The sequence below is a fragment of the Artibeus jamaicensis genome, unplaced genomic scaffold (genome assembly GCF_021234435.1).
Source record: "Artibeus jamaicensis isolate MK-2021 breed Jamaican fruit bat unplaced genomic scaffold, CSHL_Jam_final contig_525, whole genome shotgun sequence".
NCBI lineage: Eukaryota > Metazoa > Chordata > Mammalia > Chiroptera > Phyllostomidae > Artibeus > Artibeus jamaicensis.
This window is the reverse complement of record NW_026521874.1, coordinates 5,188,680-5,209,023: the sequence shown is the minus strand read 5'-3', so window position 1 is coordinate 5,209,023 and position 20,344 is coordinate 5,188,680. Positions and strand designations below refer to the sequence as shown.

The window sequence follows — 20,344 nt, the reverse complement described above, 5'->3', positions numbered from 1 at the left end:
CGCCTCCGCCGCCGACACCGCCGCGATGCCGAGGCCGAGCCCGTCGCCGCCGCTGCTGCTGCTCCCGAGGCCGCTTCAGCGCCACACATCGCCGGGACACCGGCGCCGGGCAGCCCCGCCCGCCGCCCGCCCGCCGGCGCTGTGCCCCGCCCGAGCTCTGGACAGCCCCGCCCGCCGCTCGGCTCCGAGCCGCAGCAGCTCCGCGCGCCCCTCGCCGCCGCCCGCCGGGATTCCCGAGCGCCCCCAAATCGCGCGGGTAATTTGCAGGCGCCCGCTAGGGTCTCCCCGGCGCGCCATGGCCGAAACAGGCCCCGGGGCCCTCGGCCGCGCGGGCGCCGCGCTGATGACGCATTGGGCCGGACCCGACCGGGCGGGCCAGAGCAGCTGGACCGGACTCAAGTGGCCCCCTGGGTGTTCGCAGCCCTCTTTCCTCCCCGTTGGAGTCGACTCGGAGTGGTCGACTGCCGGTAGAGGTGAGGACACTAAGGCCCCGAACGGCTTCCGCGGTAAGAAAACAGAGTTGTGTACAATAATAGCTATACTAGTTCTACATATGGAGCGTGAATTTTACGTGAAACTCTTTTCCTCCATTATTCCCTTTTTCTTCACAATATAGGCATCTGTCCCTCCGAGGTGAGTACACGTAAGTCCTTTGTCCCCGTTTACAGTTTAGGTAACAGGCCCAGAGCGCCGAGTTCGCGGACAGCTGAGAAGTGGTCCCGGTTTGTGCTCCTTATTAAACCAGCAGCCTGTGAAAGGAGCTTGCAGGAACTTTTGGCTGATCCCGCTTGATGATTCTTCACTCATTCACTTATTTACTGAGCACCACCATGTGCCAGGCTTATTGGACCCTGGGGAAACACTAAGAACGAGACACGGTACCTGCTCCTTTTCAGGAAAGGAAAGCAGAAAATAAACCGGAAAAAAACACAGAATTTGTAGACGCCAAGACGAAAGTGAACAGAGTGCTGAGATAAAAGAATAACTGGATGTGAGGATTTTTTTTCGTATTAGATGGTCAGGGAAGGTCCTCCAGGAGGTAACAGTGACGCCGAGACCTGAGAATTAGAAGGCGCTGCCTATTGGAACTCTAAGAGATGTCTGGGCATATGCAACAGCAAGCGCAGAAGTTTTAAGGTGGAAATAAGCTAAATGTCTTCAGGGAGCACCAAGAAGGTCGTTATAGCTGGAGCATAGTGCACAGCAGAGAGTGACAAAGGATGAGGTTGGAGAGGTGGCCACGGGCAGTATCATACACACCCTTAGGGGTCGGGGTAAGGACTTCGGATTTTATTCTAAGCCACTGAAAGACTTTAGGGTAGAGTGGTGTGATCCTGTTTATGTTTTAAAAGATCAGTCTGCAGTACAGAGAATGAAATACGGGCAAGCAAGAGTGGAGGCAAGGAGAGCTATTAAGAGGCTGTTAGAATAATCCAGATGAGAGACTATGATGATACCTGAACTAAGGAGGCGGCAGTAAAGGTGGAGTAGATGGAGTTATATTTTGGTGGAGTTGAAGGACTTCCCAAAGGATTCACTGTGGAAAGTGGGAATAAGAAATAAATCAAGAATAACTTCTAGGTGTATGGCTTAAGCAGCTGCATGGATGAAGATGCCTTTTGGTCAATGAAGGACTTGATGAGGGTGAGGGTAGGGAATCCAAAGTTTTTTTTCTCTGTACATTAACTTCAGTTTCCTGTGCAGTATACCAGAAGAGAAGGCAAATACATAGTTGGATATTGTGGTGCAGGCATAATTATCCTCTCTGTTGGCCATACGCCTATAGTACGTTCTTCACCCCCTTAAAATAGGTGAATGGCCGTGAATGGCCATGTGCTCTCCATAATGGAAAGTTAGCAGAGGAGATAGGCAGAGTTTCCAGGTTTAGCCCAGAAAATCCGTCAGCAAATGCTCCCTGTGCTCTTACTTATTCTGTTGGCTGGAAGATGATAACCAAGTTCTGGAGACGGCAAGGCCTCACGATGGGAGGTTCCTGAGTGGAGGAGAAGTCTACGCCATCAACCTAAACATCCACCCAGGACTGTTACACGAGAAAGGAAATAAACCTCTGTTTTGAGCTTTTATGGATTCGAGTCTTCTTTTTATAGCATCTTTGCCTGTGCTGCCTGATACCAGTAAGAACAGTGATCTAGCAGTAAACTTGGAGAGAAGTTTTCTAAGTGACTTGAACTGACATTATCAGTAACAGGAAATAGAAGTGCCTTGGATTCATTCGTGCACTCACTGATTCAGTCAGAATTTAGCACTGGGTGTGCCGGGCACCGTGCTGCATGATAGAGATGCGGAGACAGGGTCGCTGCCCTCAGACGCTCTCAGTCCGGCAGCTGCACCTGCTTTCCCTCTACCTAGAAATTTACTATCCTCTCCCAACACACAGCCTAATTTCCGCATATTCTTAAGCCACATTCTAAATACCATTTTATCAGACAATGCCTAACCCTCGTCCCCAATCTATATCAGATATTCCTGTTGTCATAACTTAACTTCTTTGTACGTATCACAATTTTTATTTATATATTTATTCGTTTTTTATCCTGTAGTGTCCTTCCCCACTAGAATAAATATCAAAACAATGGAAAGACTTTAATCTGTATAATTAGTTACATTCTTAACATTCAGCCCACTGTAGGTGTTTAATAAATAGCTGTTGAAGGAATCAATGAATGGAGAAGGCAGAGCACTGGGAAAGGAGAGGTTTCCTCCACTAGCTGGGGAGGTGGCAGTGGTAGGCAGCCACTAAGACAGCCTTCCATGACACCCACCTCCTGGTCTTCATGTGGGCTGATCCCAGGAGTTGCTCCTGATGAAGGGATGTCTTATCTAAGATTAGGTTCCAGAAAGACTGGCTTCCATCTTGGGTGCCCTCTCTTTTGCTTCCAAAATGCAAGTGTGGGACAGGCATAGGAGAGACATTCCCAATCTAAAGGGAGAAATCAGGAGGAAGAAAGGGGCGGTGGGTCCCAAGCAAGGCCAGAACCCAGCAAGGCCATCACTGTTAGCTCTTAAGGCTCTAGAATAAGCCCCTGGTTCCGAGCTCTATCCTCTGGACTCACTGGCATTACCACTCTGCTAGGGGAGGCTCCTACCCCCAAGACTCTGCTGGGTGGCCCTGCCACCGTGTCTTCAGGGGAAGGCTCTTTGGTGTGTTGAAACTCAGGCAGTGGCCCTGATAGTTTCTGAATTGCCTCTGGGGTCGCTTTTCCTTTTCCTGAAGAATGGAGCACGTTCACAGCCAGGTAGCTTTACTGTGCTGTCCTGTGGAAAGTAAAGAGTCTGAAAGCCTTCCTTCTTGTCTTCCTGTCTTGGTCCTCTTGTTCAAATGTGGGGTGTTTCTGCTTGTATAATCCGGTAACCTCTTTTTCAAGTGATAGTCCAGTCGTACCCTTTGGTATTTTGCAAACATACTTTCTCACTCTTCTGCAATACAGACAGGCTAAGAATTCTCCCACTCTGGTCCTGGCTGGTGTAGCTCAGTGGATTGAGTGCAGGCCTGCGAACCATACGATGGCAGTTCAGTTCCCAGCCAGGGCACATGCCTGGGTTGCAGGCCAGTTCCCAGCAGGGGACTCATGAGAGGCAACCATACATGGATATTTCTCTCCTCTTCCCCTCTAAAGATAAATAAGTAAAATCTTTTTAAAAAATTCTCCTAATCTTTTAAGTTCTGATTCCTTTTGTGTAACAGCTAATTCTTCAATTCATCTCTTGCCTTTCACATTTTGTTATAAGATGTCAGGATGAACCACATTGTTCTTCAAACACTGTACATGGAAATCTCAGCTGAATATCCAGTTTCATTGCTCCCAAGTTCTACTTTGCCAAAGCACTGGGACCAGTTCAGCCAAGTTCTTTGCCACTTTATAACAAGGATCACCTAACAAGATGGACCTTACCATCCTTATTTCTATCAGCATTCTGTTCATGATAATGTATGCACTCTCTAAGAAAATAGAAGGTTTTTCTCCAGTTCTCCCTTTTTCTTTCTGTGCCCCCACCAGGATTGCCCTTAACATCTGTATTTTCAGCACACTCCTCAAAACTCCCAGCTTCTACCCATTATCCATTATCCAAAGCCACTTCTATACTTTTTAGGTATTTATTGCAACAGTACCTTCCTTCTCAGTACCAACATCTGTCTTACAGCTTGAGCTGCTGTAACAAAATACTGTCGGGTGGGTGTCTTAAGAATAGACATTTATTTGTTCTAGGTGTGGAGGCTGGAAAGTCCAAGATGGAGGTGCCGACAGATTCAGTTCCTAGTGAGAGCCTTCTTCTTGGCTCAGAGGCAAGTGGCCTTGTCGATGTACCCTCACGTGGTAGAGGGAGAGCAAACTCTTGTTCTCTTTCCCTCTTCTTGTAAGGACACTAATCCTAACATGGGGGCCACCCTCATGGCCTCATCTAAACCTAATTACACCCAAAGGCCCCCCCTCCAAACACCATCACATGGGGGGATTAGCACTTTGACAAGTTGGGGGGCACAGACATTCCGTCCATAACATGGCCTAAAGCTAAAGTAAAATTTGTGACTGTGGTGTTTTAAGACCTCAAACAACTATTCACTCATGGAAGAGATCCTTTCAAAAGATTCAGGATGCATCTCACAGATTCTCTCAACCAAACAACAGGACTTCTAGGAAGCTTAAGGTCATTGATCTGCCGGCCTTGCAGCAGGAGCCTAAGGTAGAGAAGGTCTCCTTTCAGGGAGGTTCGTGGATGTGGCTCTTGCCTAATGGTGTGAACTCCAAGGTTCCTGGAAACCCAAAAAGATCTTGAACAAGTTATATTTGGACTCTTGGACTAAAGGAGAGAGAGACAGTATAGAATGAAGAGAGGCCTTTAGACCGTTATAATTGTCAGGACGCAGACAGCTAGCTGCTCGGCTACAAACGTGCTACCTTTTTTTTTTTTTTTTAAATTTAGAGAGGGGGGAAGGGAGGGATAAAGAGAGGAAGAGAAATGTTGATGTGAGTGAGAAACATCGATTTGGTTGCCATCTGTAGGTGCCCCGAGTGGGGACCCAACCTGCAACCCAGGCATGTGCCCTGACTGGTGACCTTTCGCTTTGTGAGGTGACACACCCAACCCACTGAGCCACACCGGTCAGGGCTAAGCTGCTGCATTTGCAGTAATTTCTTATGTAGCAGTTGATTATCGATACAAGTGCTTAAGAAAAAAACAAGGAATGAATGTGAGAGGTCCTGATGTCTTGGTCTCAGATGATGGCAGCAGGAACTGGGGAGAATGGAGCAGATCTAAGATGTGTTTTGCAGGTGGAATCGGAAGGAGTTGGTGACAAATTGGACCCGGGGGATGAAGGGGAAGGACGTGGCAAGGATAATTCTCGGGTTGAACCTGGTCTCGAGCAGCCCAGTGGACAGTGCTGCATTTACTAAGATGGATCCCACCGGAGGGAAAAAGTGACAAAGGGCACTGGCAGGAGCTCAGCGACTGAAGTGCAGGGGTGCCTGGATGTGGTCACCCTGCCGCTGAACGCCGTCGTCTCTGAGGCACAACTGTCCTCAGTCAGCAGTTCCGGAAGAGCAGCCCTGCTCGGCAGAAGAAACGCGATGCTGCCATAATTTTTATTTGTAAAGGAAAGTGAGCGTTGGCCAGGATGTGGACAAATCGGAACCCTCATACATTCTCATACACTTGACACTGATGGGAGCGTAAAACGATTACGGCCACTCTGGAAAACAGTTTGGCAGTCCCCCCAAAAGTTACATGTAGAATTGCCATGTGATCCAACAATTTCCATCCTAGATATATACCCTAAAGAATTGAAGGTGGGTGTCAAACAAAGACTGGTTTACTAATGTTCACAGCAGCACTATGCGCAACAGGCAAAAGGTGGAAACAACCCAAATGTTCGTCAGCAGGTGGATAGATAAACAAAATTTGGCCTTTCCATGCAGTGGGATGTCATTCAACCACAAAAAGGAGTGAAGCGCTGATTTACGCTGCAACGTGGATGAACCTTGCGTGGGAACCAAGTGAAAGAAGCCAGTCACAAGAGGCCACAAACAAGGTGGGGCAAAAGCAGGTTTACGGTTGTGGAAAATAAGACAATGATTAATAATACAAGAATAAACTGTTTCGCGTACTTTCGACTGTAAACTTACTTCCCCCCCCTGCCTTGTACCATATGATTTCATTTATATGAAATGCCCAGAACGGGCAAATCTAGAGAGAGAAAAAGCAGACCAGTGGTAGCTGGGGGCTGGGGGGAAGCGGGAATTGGGATTAACTCCTTACTGGACACAGAACTTCCCTCTGGGGTGATAACAGTCCTGGAAATAGAGGATGACAGCCAGGGAGGACAGGGTTCTTTTTAGGACAACGAAAATGTCCTAAAAGTTGTGGTGATAAATACAAAATTCTGGAAAAAATTTGTATACTTTGAATGGTGTGCGAACTATGTATTTCAATGAAGTTGTTTTAATAAGGAAAGGGACAGGGGGTAGCAAGGAAGGAAATGGCAGTCCACTGTCCTTGTGATAAACCAGAAAGGGACTTTCATGATAAAGTCCCTCAAACTTTAAGGCACTTACAGACCCCAGAGGACCTTGTTAAAATGCAGGCTGTGATTCATAGGTGTGGGGTGGAACCTAGGATCTTGCGTTGCTGAGAAGCTACCTGGTGATGCAGATGCCGCCAGTTGGTTCTAGACTGCACTGCTGAGCAAGCGTGGACATCTCCAGGGTGCCCATCACCCAGCAGCCCTGCGTAGGGAGAGGGCGTAGCTGCAAGTGGGTGTCATGCAACCCCTGTCTTCCAGCCACAGCCAACTGACTTAGGAATGGACATCTGACCCGCGCTGGCCCATCAGGGTCTCCTGGGAATGGAGACTGGAACCTTACACCAGGCCGAGGCAGTCTCTGTCGGCCTCATGAATATTCAAGTGGCAAAAGCCAGTCCGCAGGGAGAGGGAGAAGCAGAAAGGAGCAGTGTCTCCTCTCTCTGCGCTTCCTGCCCCACATCTCCCCCCACCCCAGTCTTCCTTTCACTCAACATTTAGAGTGATGTCTCCTCCCTCTGAATGCTGCCAGGTGGTCACTGGTTTTGTTTCTAAATGGACATTTAAGTCGTTTGATGTTTTTTGCTATTACACATAAGTGCTCTGTCCTACCATGCTTTTTACCCACTTGTCCACTTGTTTGTTTTCTTGGATAAACTTTCGGCAGTAGATGTCTACCAGAAAGGCACCAAGACTATATGAAGTTATATTTATTCTTCTATCATGTGAAAACATGTCCTGTTTTATTTTTTTTACCTACATTTCTGTTCCTCAGAATATGCCGTGGTAAATTTGACAATCCCTGAATACTAGCATTTGCTGAGCTTGACTCAGCATACATCCTTCAGCCTCTCAGAGTTGGAGTGCACCCTTGCACTCATCAAGGCCAACCACGTGCCCACAGCATCCCTGCCAGGGCTGCTCAGGCCCCCCACCCCCACACTTCCCTTGAACTGGCCTGAACCGCCCTGCAGAGGACGCATGCTGACTGTGGCTCCGGTCTCTCCTTTGGGAGCCACAGAAACATCCCCTCTCTGCTGGGGCTGCTTCTCAGATGTCTCACTTGGTGGCCTTTTTCAAAAATTATTTTCTTACTGTGAGAAAAAGTGCGTAATAAAATTGACCATCTTGAACCATTTCTAAGGTGTGCGTATACATAGTTCAATAGTGTTAAATATATCCACATTATTGTGCAACCAATCTCCAGAAGTGTTTCACCTGACAAAACTGAAACTTTATACCCATTAGTCAACTTCACTTGGTAGCCTTTTGAAAGGCTAATGGAAAGTGGGATCTGAATTCTGAAAAGGTAGAATTCCCAAAGAATCACAATATCTCATTCGACAACCGATGCACACCTTCCAACTGAGAAATGAGAAACAGTGATTACTTCATATGTACCGGTACATGACATTTTGATATAGCTTTCAAAGTAAAACTATTAAATGCTCAGCTGCTTCTCCCTCGTATTACTATTAATATTACTACTACTACTACTACTACTAGGTAACAAACAGAAGTGATACTCTGGCAGTGATACCCCCATTTCCGGCAATGGGATTGAGAAGAGGAGGCAGTAGGAATTAGAATGAGCGCAGGTCAGACGCGGCTGTAACAACATGCCGCAGGTTGGGTGACGTGTGAACAACAGAAACCTCTCACGGTTCTGGAGCTGGCAGGCTGAGATGAGGGTGCCAGTACGGTTGAGTGAGGGCCCTGGTTCGTAGCCAGGGTCTGAGAGTCTCCAAGGTGGCAGAGTCGGACCGGGAAATGTCACCTCCCTCCCCAGGATAATCCTGTCCCTCCAATGTTTTCCAGTGTTGTCAGAAGCTCCCACAAGTACACTATCAATGTGTATCAAGTTAAATTTTTAAGTTTGGTAACCAAACTGTGGTTATGCAAGAGAATACCCGAGGTAAAAGTTCAAACACCACAAAGTATTGAGGTAAGTGGCAGGAAACCTGCCAGCGTTCTCATAGATGGTCTGGGAAAAAAAGAAAATACAGACAGGAGGTGAGAAGGGGAAAGTTTATAGAGCAGATGGGGTGGAATGCTAAAAATGGATGAATCTGGATAGAGTGTATGAGAAACTGTTGTACTATTCTTAGAACTTTTGTACGTTTGACCGAATTTCAAGATAAAAAGTAAAAAAGCAAAGATGAGGGTTTCTATGTGGCAGGATCAAAGAATGACCTACTGTGTGTTTTTTTCTAGGGTGGCAGTTCTCACAGTGTGGCCTTCAGACCAGCAGCGTTGGAATCACTGGCACTAAGTAGGTGCACAGAAAAATTGTTGAGGCCACAAGATTTGGAACCAGACTTATATTTCACTTTTACCATGTGTGTTTATTTCATTTTCAAAAAAGGTAAATAATGTCAATATAAGTAATTACTTTACTTGTATTGTTCCCTTTTATCCTTCACAAAATAGCTGAGTGAGGGCTAGAAGGAACTGCAGGGAGTGTAAGGAAATGGAGGCCCAGAGGGTAGGCAGCTCGCCTAAGTGACCCCAAACGGCTCTGAGGCCCCAGCTGCTTTATTATGTTTTTAATTGAGGGGAAATCCACACAACATAAAAATAGACCATTTTAAAGAGAACAATTGAAGTTGTACTTAGTACATTTAAAATGTCGTGCAACCATCATCTCTTATCTAGTTCCAAAAAATTTTCATGACCCCCAAATCAAACCCTGTATCCCTTAAGTAGTAATGCCTCCTTTCCTCACCCCTGCCAACCACCAATCCACTTTCTGCCTCTACGGATTTTCCCCTCTGGACATTTCATGTACGTGGACTCATGCAACATGTGGCCTTCTGTGTCTGGCTTCTTTCACTCAGCATTTTTGAGGCCCATCTATGTAGCATGTGTCAGTGCCTCATTTCTCTTCGTGTTTGAATAACATATCACATTATGTGGATATAGACCACATTTGGTTTATCCATTCACTTGTTGATGGACATTTGGGATGTTTCCACCTTTTGGATGTTATGAATAGTACTGCTGTGAACACTCTGGCACAGCGTTTTGTTGGAGTCCTGGTTTTTAATTATCTGGGGTATGCGACTCTGGCCCCTTTTATTCCTTCTTTGCATTACCCGCCAAATGTTGCCTGTGTGGTGTGTAAAGGCATCCGCAGGTAGGTCTATCCTATCAGTTCTTGGAGAGGATGGCGCTGTAGTTGCACTTATTGCCCACGCGGTGGCGCTTACACTTAGGAAAACTGTCTTATTAGCCAGGTTCTCTTGGCTTCATGAGGTTCCTTGTATCCTTTATTCTGCCAGAAGTGGAAGCATTTCCTCTTGGCCACTCCAGAGGGCTAATGGCAGAAACAGCAGCTTCACACCCAATAGTCCTGTGACTGACCCACATCCGTATACCTGGAGAGATTAAGTTGTGCATAACCTGAGAACTTTGTTTTTTGCTTCAGACAGCTTCTTAAGGTTCTAATTGGTTCCTGCCACTAAAAGCACAAGATGATTAAGTGTCTAGCATGTCAAACCAACATTATACATTCCTTCATAGCGAGAATTTCCTTTGTATTCATCGCTTTAAGGGGAGGGTTCTCTTAAAGTTATAGTGAGTCTGATTCACAGAGCTCAGGTGCAAGAAACATTATATCTGTTTTTCCAGTTCACTCCTAACAGGGTTCTTGGCAACATTGTTTAGAGTACTAAATGTTTGTAATGGCTCAGTAGGGGACTCTCCAGGCTCCTTGTCCCCTCCTTCAGACAAAAGACCCAATTTGGGGGTGGAGGGTCCATCCCTGCTTCTCAGTGGACAGTGCCCTTCCAGGCGGCAAGGGTGAATATGACTCAGGTCTAAGTAAATCACATCTCATCCCTGTGGCCACTGTGATTGGCTGGGGCTGGGGGTGGGATGTCACATCACCTGGATCAATCAGCATGAACCTCAAGATCTTGGTCTGAGCTAGCAAAAAGCTTTCTCGCAGCCAGTGGACCTGAGCCTGGCACATGTGAGGCGAGGGCTCTTAAGGGCTGTTGGCTCTTCTAAGGGGCCACACCTGCCAGAAATAAAATGGGTGGGGATGGCCTGAAAAAGACGCCCATGTGACAGAGGCAGAACCAACAGATGGAAGCTTTCTGAACTTCTGAACCAAGCCATGGCCAAAGCCAAGATCCCAGGATTTTGGTGTATGGGAGCCATCTTTTTTTTTTTTTAAACACTGGTTTGAATTGGGTTTTCTGATACAACTAAAATATTCTTAAGTGATAGATTATTTGTAAAAAACAAAAAACAAAACCCTTTCCAGAAGTAATCTCACCCTAAATCCTGATCTAGTAAAGAGGCATTTTCTTTAGAGAATTATTGAAATATAGAGTACAAGTACCACGGGTGCAGGGACGGCCGTTTCAGTTGACCAGCCTGTCCCTGGTGCCATTCCAGCCCCGAGGGGGCGGGGAGGCCACAAGCAGGCTGGGAGAAGGGGGAGTACAAAGCTTAGCCCTTTGCTGCACTGTTACCATCAAAGCTAAAATGCAGTTTTGGCTTTATTGGCAGTGTGCCCCATTTCCTCGTGAAGCAACACAAGCTGGGCTGTCCTGTGGATGCTGACGACTGGCCCATAAATCCCTAGTCTCCTCTGCCTTGAGACACACTTGTTTCAGGTATGAATATTTGTACAATAATTAGAATTACTCGTATATGAATCTGTGATCTAAATGATTAGGTTTATTACTTCATCTCATTATTTTAAATATAGTAACACTGTTTTGCCTTCATCATTTTACAATGCCTATTTATTACAGTTACGTGCTACTTTTTAACATATGGCGATAAGGTGTTTTTTTTTTATTTTTATCCAAATGAGTTGATTTAAAGAAAAATGTAAATGATAATACAGGTATATACATATATGACAAAAGGTGTGAAGTGCGATTCAAATAAGTGAAATTATTCTGTAGTGGACTGGGATCATTTATCAGATAAGGCTTAGCTGGAGGGACATAAGGCCAGGGCTCAAACAATGAGCTTCATTACTTCCCCCACAATGTCTGCAAAAAATATGCAAAAGGTGTTGTCTTTCTTAACGAGGATCAAACTTTTCCTCGGATTCTTACAGGACTCTGTGACCCAAACATGATCACTAACTTCACAAACTGCTGCAAGTCAGCTATTTCTGCTCCATTTCCACTGCTCACCAAGGAAGCTCTGATTCCTAACTTACTAGGAATACAAATTACTAATCGGCCAGGTCCCATGACTACAGGAAGGCAGTCTTCTGTATAGGAGACTTAAAAGGTCTAGTTGCTAGAAATGCAGGCCTCACTTAAAATGAGTAAACTGACGTCTGGTTTCCAAATCAGTCTCATGAAACTGGTCCAGTAGGATTGTGTCTCATCTGATCTGGTACGGGTTTCAACTTAAGCACAGAGGACCACTCTTGGACATGGGGCGTCTGTCTGAGGCCAGGGGCCGGGAGTCTTGCGTAGGTGTCATCCTTGGTGCCTGGCACGGAGCGTACCACAGGAGGATAGGCCATAGGTATCTGGTATTTGACATACACGAAACAAAAGCTACTTCTGCACAGTAGGGGGTGGAGTCAGCACACAAGCACAGGGATGTAGGGCTACTGAGACGGAGGAGGAGATGCCCAAGAAGTGAAGACGAGCACTGTTTTTTAATGAGTTTTAGTGCAGAATACAGAGCAAGATGCTAGTTGTGGCCTCAGTGCCAGCACAGTAGTAAACAATGGCTTCTCCTTCCCTCATAAAGGTAAGTTACAAAAGTGTATCAGAAAGCTGCCCGGAAGCTGGTAGTATTGTTGCAGTTTCAAAGGCTTTCCATCCATATGCCCTTCACCCCACACCCACCCATTAGGAATTCAAATTCTAGGACTTGATCCAAGAGATTTTGTAGGAGAATTTCTCTTTCAAGACGTTTAGAGGGCAAGGGTCATTTTTTTCTAGGTTCTGTTGTTGATCTTGTTGAACTCTACGTCACTGGGTGGGTAAGAAAGCCAGCGTGGTTCTTTATGAGTTCTTCTGAGGAACTTTGACCGTGACCTGTAAGAGGAGTGCAGAGAAGTTCTTAAATTCTTGTGCTGACCTGTAGGCTCCCTCAGCCGGGTGCTGCCAACCCCAGGAACCACCAGGGCTGTGTTCGGTGTGACATCACACTCTGCCTCATCCGTCCCAGTCAGTCTCGACTATCACGGGACTGGGGACAGGGTGGGAATTCCTACTGGCACCTGGAGGGCAGGGGTCAGGGATGCTGCCCAACAGTCCGAGACTGCACAGGACAGACCCCACCACAAAGAATGATCCCAGCCCACGTGTCAGTGCGGAGGTTGAGAGACCCTCATCTGGATCTGTGTTTCCTCCCAGAGAATCAAAGGGGAAACAGGAATGTGCTGAAGCTTGCAGGCGCCTCACTGTGCTGAGTGGGAAGGTCCCAGGCTCGGATGGCTTTGGGGTCGCGTCCTGGCTTCCCCTCTCCTAGGCCAGTACTGCACCTCTACCCACCATGTTTCCCCATCTGTAAAATGGGTTAATCATAGTGTCTACTGCTTGAGGTTGTTGTGTGCATTAGTGGCATACATCAGAAAGTCTAGCACAGATTCTGGTACAACATAAGCACTTAGTAAAAATGAGTTTAAAAGAAGCAATTTTCTCATCGGTCCCCGTTGCAAACTTGGCTTCTCTCCTGAAAAAATCCCCTTATTTTTGTTAGTATCATCCCTTGAGTTCCAAAGCTCAAGATACAGGAATCTTTATCCCGAGCACTAAGCACATTGCCTGGCACCGTGTGGGCTGACGAACGAGCCCGTCCCCTTCTTTCTTCAAAAGCTTTCCCCTCTCCTCCCATCTCAGTTCCCCAGGCCTTCGACATCACAGCTGTTACATTAGGATTCCTCCGAGAAGCACCTCAGCTCAAGCTTCCTCTTTGCAGCCCCACCCCACACCTCCCCACCCACCAGTCCGCCTGTGGATACTGTGGTTCCTCGGGCTCAGGCCTCCTCCTCCCCGGCCCCTCCCTCCACAGCCGCTGTTTGATAAACAATTACAGGCCAGTGGCACGTCCATGCCAACTTCAAATCTGGGTCTTGCTTCCCGTAGAGATGGGGAAGTCGGCTGTAAACAAGTGTGTCTAGTTTGTTGCAGTGAGCTTCCTGAGAACACAGGTGTGTCCTCTCAGTCCTTCACTCTCAGACTCGCCACTGCAGGGCTGAGCGAGGCCCACTGCCCTCTCTCACCCCGCTCGCCGCCCCACCGCTCTGCCTGCCCCGGGCCTTCTCTGCCAAGCCTGGGGGAGCCCAGCTTGGCCCTTGCTCTTTCCTTTATACCACCTGTGAGTACGTTTCCTGGTTAAACTGCCATTTGTGTTGGTTGTAGAGAGAAAATCTCTTTCACGTCAGTGTGTCTTTCCTGTCTTTTTCATATTTATAAATGAAGCCCTCTGGGTATCTGTGTATGTGCACATACAGTTTTTAAATTGGACTTACACTGTATGTATTATTTTGTATCCTGCTTTTTTACTATAAAGGATGAGTACTTTCCAAATCAAATATCCTATAAAAATGTTTTAATGGTTATTTAGTACCCCATGATTGGGATGTTCCTGAATTTACTGAACGTTTATATTACACCTGACATTTCCCTCTTAAGAGAGATGATGCTGTGATAAATATTTATGGAAATGGGGCTTTTTTTGTTGTTCTGAAGTTCTCAGGCTGTCTACTCCTATTGCTGAAATTGCAAAATCAATTTAGGACCGATTGATACGGATATGGGTCCACTGACGGCCCCCGATAATCTAATGCCTCGTAACTGTTCTTACTAGATTTTCCTTGCTGCTTCGGCCCACTGGGATCTTTCCTTCCTCTCAGGTTCTACAGAACTTGGCATGTAACGAAGCCCAGCAAAAGACTGTAGGCCGGGTGGCAGCCCCGTCTCCAGCTCTTTCTCTCAGGTTTCTGCCCTATTTTGTAGCTCCTCTGGCATAAGACAAGCACCAGCAGTAGCACTGACGGACTGTCACGGGGGAGGGGTCAAGGCACCGGCACTCACAGTTTTCACTTCAGTGTATGCCTGCAGGCCATACTCTCCCAGCTCCCGGCCATTCCCAGACATCTTGTAGCCCCCAAATGGCGACTGGGCCCCGAACACGTCGTAGCAGTTGACCCTATAATTTGAAACAAGGTTTCAGAAGTCACTCTGGGTGTGTGTGTGGGGGGATGTTACGCCCTGTCGACTTCCTCCTCTCCTCCCCCAACCCCTAGCAGCCATTATTACTCTGCTTTCCGACTCTATGGATCTGCCTGTTCTGGACATTTCCTATAAGTGGAACCATACAGTGTGTGGCCTTTGGTGTTTGGCTTCTCTCACTCAGTCTCACGTGCTCAGGATTCAGCTATGTTGTAGCAGGTGTCAGCACGTCTTTCCTGTTTGTGGCCAAACAGCATTTCCATGCACAGAGACCATATTATGTTTCTCTGTCCTCAGCTGGTGGACTTGTGGGTTGTTTCCTTCCACCTTTTGACTGTTGTGAATTATCTGCTGTGAACACGAACATTCGGGTACACTTTTCTGTGTGGATGTATACTTCTATTTCTCTTGGGTGTACATCCAGGAGTGGCATTGCTGGGTCCTATGGTAATTCTATGTTTAACTTACTGAGGAATTACCAGACTGTTTTCCTACGGCTGCAACATTTTACATTCCCACCAGCAATGTGCGAGGCTTCAAATTTCCCCACGTCCTCGCCAACACTTGGTATTTTCTGGATTTTAAAATTACCACCATCCTCATGAGTGTAAAGTAGGTGCTAAGCTTTAGGTTGTATGACGGGCCTTTAGCTCTGGTCTCCCGCCCTCGCCCCAGCTTGGTGAGGAGCGCCCAGGCGTCCGGGTGCTTGCCCAAGAGCAGCTGCACGGGCACGTGCCCTGGAGGGCAGTTTACCCTCCTGGAGGCGAGGAGGCAGGACAGCTCTCACCTACCTGCTGTGCCACACACACCTTGAGCCAGGAGGAATGGGCCCAGTACCCCAAATTCTGGGATGTGAGCACTGGATTCTGGGAGACCCTGGCTTTAAGGATCCCTGCCTGGGAGTGAGGGGCTGCTGGAGGGCCCTTACCACACAGTGCCCGCCTGGAGCGCTTGGGACAGATAATTGGCTTTGTCCAAGTCCTTTGTGAAGACAGCGGCAGCCAGCCCGTACTTGGAATTGTTGGCCCTCCCAACGACTTCCTCTATGGTCTTGAACTTCAGGATCTGCATCACTGGCCCAAAGATCTATGAGAGAGCAGGATGGGAGGAAGTGGCAGACATGGAACCACCTGCTATCCAGCTTTCACAGTGCTGAGCTGACAATTCCAGATGTGGTAACAAGTCCCTAGACATGCCCTGACAGTCCCAGGGGAAGATGCCAGCTCCCAAGCTCACTGAAGCACAAAAGGAAGGAAGCTAATGGGGATTGGTTATCTTCTGTGTGCCCTGGGCTTTACATACCGTATCTTACTTCTGAACAGTTCCACAGCGTTTGCATTACTGACATGTTACACACAGCTTTAACGTCAAAAAATTTAAGTCCATCATTCAGCAAAGCATGTACCAGATGCTGAAGAAATAACTATGAACAAAATACAGTCTCTGCTCTTAAGACATTCCAGGTTTTTCTTGTACTTTCCCTGCCCTGTTCCTAAAATGAGCCATTTCCTCAAGGACTCCTGGTTCCCTTTAGTGAGGAACGGGGTTTAGAAACCAAGATGTGGGAGCACGTGTGCTTGTTGCTGTCAGGGAGGGGCTGGTCTTCACTCCCTGGTTCACGGACTGCAGGGACCAGGACACACTGGGCCTGTGGGCGGTGGCAGGGAATGTAGACGTTCTCCCCAACTGGGTCGCCCAGCAGCTGGGTCGCCAGGAGAGGCTGAAGAGGAGACTGACGAGACCAGAAGTGCCTCGTGAGTAACTTGTCCTGGGCACAGAGCTGGGACTCTCCCAAAGCCAGCTGCTGGGTCACAGTGTCAAGATGCTGGACTGGACTGTCCGCTTCTAGGAACATTCCCGAGACCTGGCCCCGTGCTCACCTCCTCCTTTGCGATGGTCATACCATCTTGCACATCTCCAAACACAGTGGGCTGGATGAAGTAGCCACGGTCGGCAGCCGCCCCTCCACCACACAGCAGCTTCGCCCCCTCCTCCTTTCCAGACTTGATGTAGCCGAGGATCTTCTTAAACTGAGTTTCATCCACCTGCGGGAGAAGGAGCCCAGGGTCACAGAGATGCTAGAGCCAGAGCTCTCCCAGCTTAAGACCAGGAACCACCCTGGCAAGGAGACAACTGGGAAATGGGCCAAGGTCAATGAATAAGCAGGACTTGGGGAGGAAGTATGGAGGGCCAGTAAATGGAAGAAAAAGTTGAACAACCTCCTTAACCCTCAAAAAATGCACAGCAAACCCACTGCTTTTATTTCTCAAGTATGAAATTACTAAAAATTTAAAATAGTAAGAAAATACATTGACAGCAAGGGTGTGTATGCTACAAGCAAAGTAATATTCATACACTGTTAGAAGGTCTAATAAATATGTTCTGTGTCATATCTCAATTTTTAAAAAAGAGGACTGTAAGCTGGTACAGCTCTTTTGGCTAGTAGTTTGTTAATATCAGTCAAAAATTAAAGCTCACAACCTTGGATCCAGCTACGTAACCTCTAGGAAATTACTCTACATGTAACAAAGGGACCTGGACAAGGGTGTTCACCGGGGAGCACTTTGTAAAAGCCCCAAACAGAGACAGTGCTAAATGCCCTTTCGTAGAGGGGCCAGTCGGCACGATCATGGCCCACCACGTGCCATGCTGTCATTAATGACAGACCTGTGATGACCGACACGCACCATGTATTCTGTACCCCTGTTTTGTTAGAACAGACACCCAGAAACCTCACTCCATGGGAGTGTGATGGCCCATGGGGAAGGACATGGATGGGAGCCGGGGGGAGGTCTTATATTTTAAACACTCTTAAATCCGTATACAAATTTGTATTACTTTAATGATTACATAAAGAAAACAAGAGAGAAAAACAGATGTTGAGATTCATAGCAGGACAACTCAGAACAGCCCAGATGTGGAAACCATTGGAGGGTCACAGGCCTCCACCCCACTCCCCAGAGATAACTGTGGTCAGTAGATCCGCACGTATCCTTCTGGTAGATGCGTTTTGAGGGGTGACTGAGGTCCAGGAACCAAGCATTCCCCTTTGCACAGACACTCCTCCCAGCTCAGAGAGGGCATGTGGCTTCTCACAGACACACAGCTCATACATGGCACAGCTGAGACTCGAAGCCCTGCCTGCCTGACTCTGAGGGCCAGGCCTTTCCCACCTCCCCATGCTGGTCCCAGGCACCCAGACCCACCTGCGGCCCCTGCTCAGTCTGGCTGTCAAAGGGATTCCCCACCACCCGAGACTTGGCCCGGGCGACGCTCCGCTCCACAAACTCAGCATAAACATCCTCCTGCACGAAGGTCCGGGAGCCTGCGCAGCAGCACTGGCCCTGGTTGAAGAACAGGGCGAAGTGGGCCTGCTCCACGGCCCAGTCCACTGGGGAGGAAGGCAGAGAGACAGCCGTCAGGAGAGAAGATGACCCTGGCCCCAGGGGTTGCCTACCCCATTAGTCCATTCACGCCACCAACAAGCCTGCTGGGGACCAGGCCAAGTGCCAGAACAAGACGCCCCTGATCTCCTTCCTGTGCTCATAGTCGCCACAGCGCACAGTGGTAATGGGGCCAAGGGTGGCTGGAGGACAAACCCAGGCAACCTCAGGTGGTGGGAAAGGCAGCCCCAGGGAGGGCAAACCCGGGAGCTTCTCGGCAGGACCAGGAAAAAGGATGTGACAGGAGAAAAGGTGTCTGAGAGGAAGCATGGGCACAGCTGGGCAGCTGAGCAGCCCAGCTTGGCTGATTGCAGAGAGCAAAGAAGACAGAGCCACCCCTCCTGGGGTCACGCTGGCTGGAGGGCCATGCTGAGGAGCCCGGCCTCCGTCCTGAGGCCCTGATGCAGACACTAATGCCGATGGACAGTGAGGGCTGTCGTGCTGAGGGACCACAGAATAGACAGCCAGGGGCTGCCCTCAGCGCCCGAACTGCTCCCCAGGAACACTCACTGTCGGCGTCTGACATGATGATGTTGGGGCTCTTCCCCCCCAGCTCCAGGGTCACTCTCTTGAGGTTACTACTCCCTGCGGCAACCTGGATCAGGCGGCCGACCTGCAGGACGGCAGAAACAGAGACAGGCTCTTAGTGCGGGAATGGAGGACCACGTGCTCGCACAGACACAGAACAGAGGACCCCACCATGCTAGGGAGTGGCCGGATTCCAAGAAACCTGGAGCACTTCACCACGTCTGCCTACTCACTCCCCGTCACTGCCCCACCCCTCTGCACTCTCAGGATGACAATGACAATAAACAGCAGAAGCACCTGTGGCTGTGTGGCTTCTATGTACTGAGCACCACCTACATGCCAGGTATGGTGCTAAGTGCTTTGTGTACCTTAAATTCAGTCCTCACGATGACCTCGGAGGTAGGGGTGACCCTGTTCCTTGATCTGTTTTTTTAAGATTTGTTTAAAATTTATGTTTAGAGAGCAGAGTAGAAAGGGAGAAAGAGAAGGAGAGAACATTGATGTGTGAGACATACATCAAATCATGTGCCTCTTACACACCTGCAGGAGGGAACCTGGCCCACCATCCAGGCATGTGCCCTGACTAGGAATCGAACCGGCAAGCTTTTGGTTTGCAGGATGACCTCCAACCCATAGAGCCACGCCAGTCAGGGCAACCCTTTCCTTGATTTAGAAGTATGGGAGCTGCATCTCAGACTGCTCAAGTCACGTGTTCCAAATCACACGGCCAGTAAGTGTGGAATCAGAATTCACACTCCGTCCAGCAGCAGTTCACACCCACAATCCCGTCTCCTTCCCATGAGGTTTGGACTGCACCCTCCTGCACACGGCCCCCTCTGAGGGCAGGGATGGGGTGCGTCTCACCTCCGCATTCTCAGAACCTGGCACAAAGCCGCCTCTGTACTCGTTGAATGAACTGTGCCACACGGATACCGCCATCCTCGTTTTAAAGGCAATGAACAGAGCTCCAGGGACATTCAGTGAGTCACCCTTGTCATAATGACAGGGCCAGATTTGAACTCCTGTCTTTCCGAAGCCCATACTCTGTACCCATCAGGGCAGTGCTGGTCAAGGGCCCTGAAATGGCCAAGGTGCTTGGACTTGGGGCAGGCAGCCAGCTCTGGGCTTCATGAATTCTAGACGGTCTTGCCTACTGATCCCGCATGGGATGCCGGCCGCCCAGCAGCAGCTGGAGTGTCTACCAACCCACGAGGGGCATGACCCTGCACAGTCACTCCTGGCACACTCACTTGAGCTGCCCAGGGGCAGTCCTGGGGCGGACCCCCCACGCAGCACCTGGAGGCTAATCTTGAACACATTGTCCTTTCAGGATAATGAGAGCTTGGGCCAAACACCCAACAAACTCGAGGTCCTGGGGACGCCTCACCTCAGTAGAGCCTGTGAAGGCCACTTTGTCCACATCCGGGTGGGACGCGATGGCAGCCCCGGCCGTGGAGCCAAATCCAGGAATGATGTTGACCACGCCAGGGGGAAAGCCAGCCTGTGTGCAAACAGCCAGGAGTCATTGGACGTCACTCTCCCACTCCAAAGGGCCTGGGCGGGGGAACACACATCCCTTCCAAGAGAGGCTAAGGCAGTGTGTCCCAGACTCGGGGGCACAGGCAGTCTGTGGGTCTGCTCAGGAATTCTAAATGGTGCAGCATCAG

General features: G+C 48.7%; 2 protein-coding genes across 7 annotated transcripts in view; one reads left to right on the top strand and one right to left on the bottom strand.

Annotated features, from left to right (window-relative positions):
- Window positions 1-25: 25 nt before the first annotated feature.
- LOC119040461 (nascent polypeptide-associated complex subunit alpha, muscle-specific form-like) overlaps window positions 26-20,344 on the top strand; it is a 24,185-nt gene continuing 3,866 nt past the window's right edge. For 2 of the 6 annotated variants that reach the window (XM_053669862.1, XM_053669861.1), the window contains exons 1-3: window positions 26-506; window positions 8,756-8,813; window positions 11,060-11,166. In XM_053669862.1, coding sequence (XP_053525837.1) covers window positions 26-506; window positions 8,756-8,813; window positions 11,060-11,135 — 615 coding nt within the window. In that variant the 3' untranslated portion in view covers window positions 11,136-11,166. Of the gene's footprint in view, window positions 507-616; window positions 2,155-8,755; window positions 8,907-11,059; window positions 11,167-20,344 lie in introns of those variants that run through there. The other 4 variants (XR_008392419.1, XM_053669863.1, XM_053669860.1 and 1 more) reach the window with 4 other exon arrangements.
- The window catches only part of ALDH2 (aldehyde dehydrogenase 2 family member), a 22,902-nt gene continuing 14,718 nt past the window's right edge, over window positions 12,161-20,344 (bottom strand). Inside the window, exons 7-13 of the mRNA XM_037133472.2 lie at window positions 20,065-20,178; window positions 18,660-18,762; window positions 17,913-18,097; window positions 16,587-16,751; window positions 15,635-15,792; window positions 14,569-14,683; window positions 12,161-12,564 (exon numbers count right to left, since the gene is read on the bottom strand). Coding sequence (XP_036989367.2) covers window positions 12,532-12,564; window positions 14,569-14,683; window positions 15,635-15,792; window positions 16,587-16,751; window positions 17,913-18,097; window positions 18,660-18,762; window positions 20,065-20,178 — 873 coding nt within the window. The 3' untranslated portion in view covers window positions 12,161-12,531. The remainder of the gene's footprint in view (window positions 12,565-14,568; window positions 14,684-15,634; window positions 15,793-16,586; window positions 16,752-17,912; window positions 18,098-18,659; window positions 18,763-20,064; window positions 20,179-20,344) is intronic.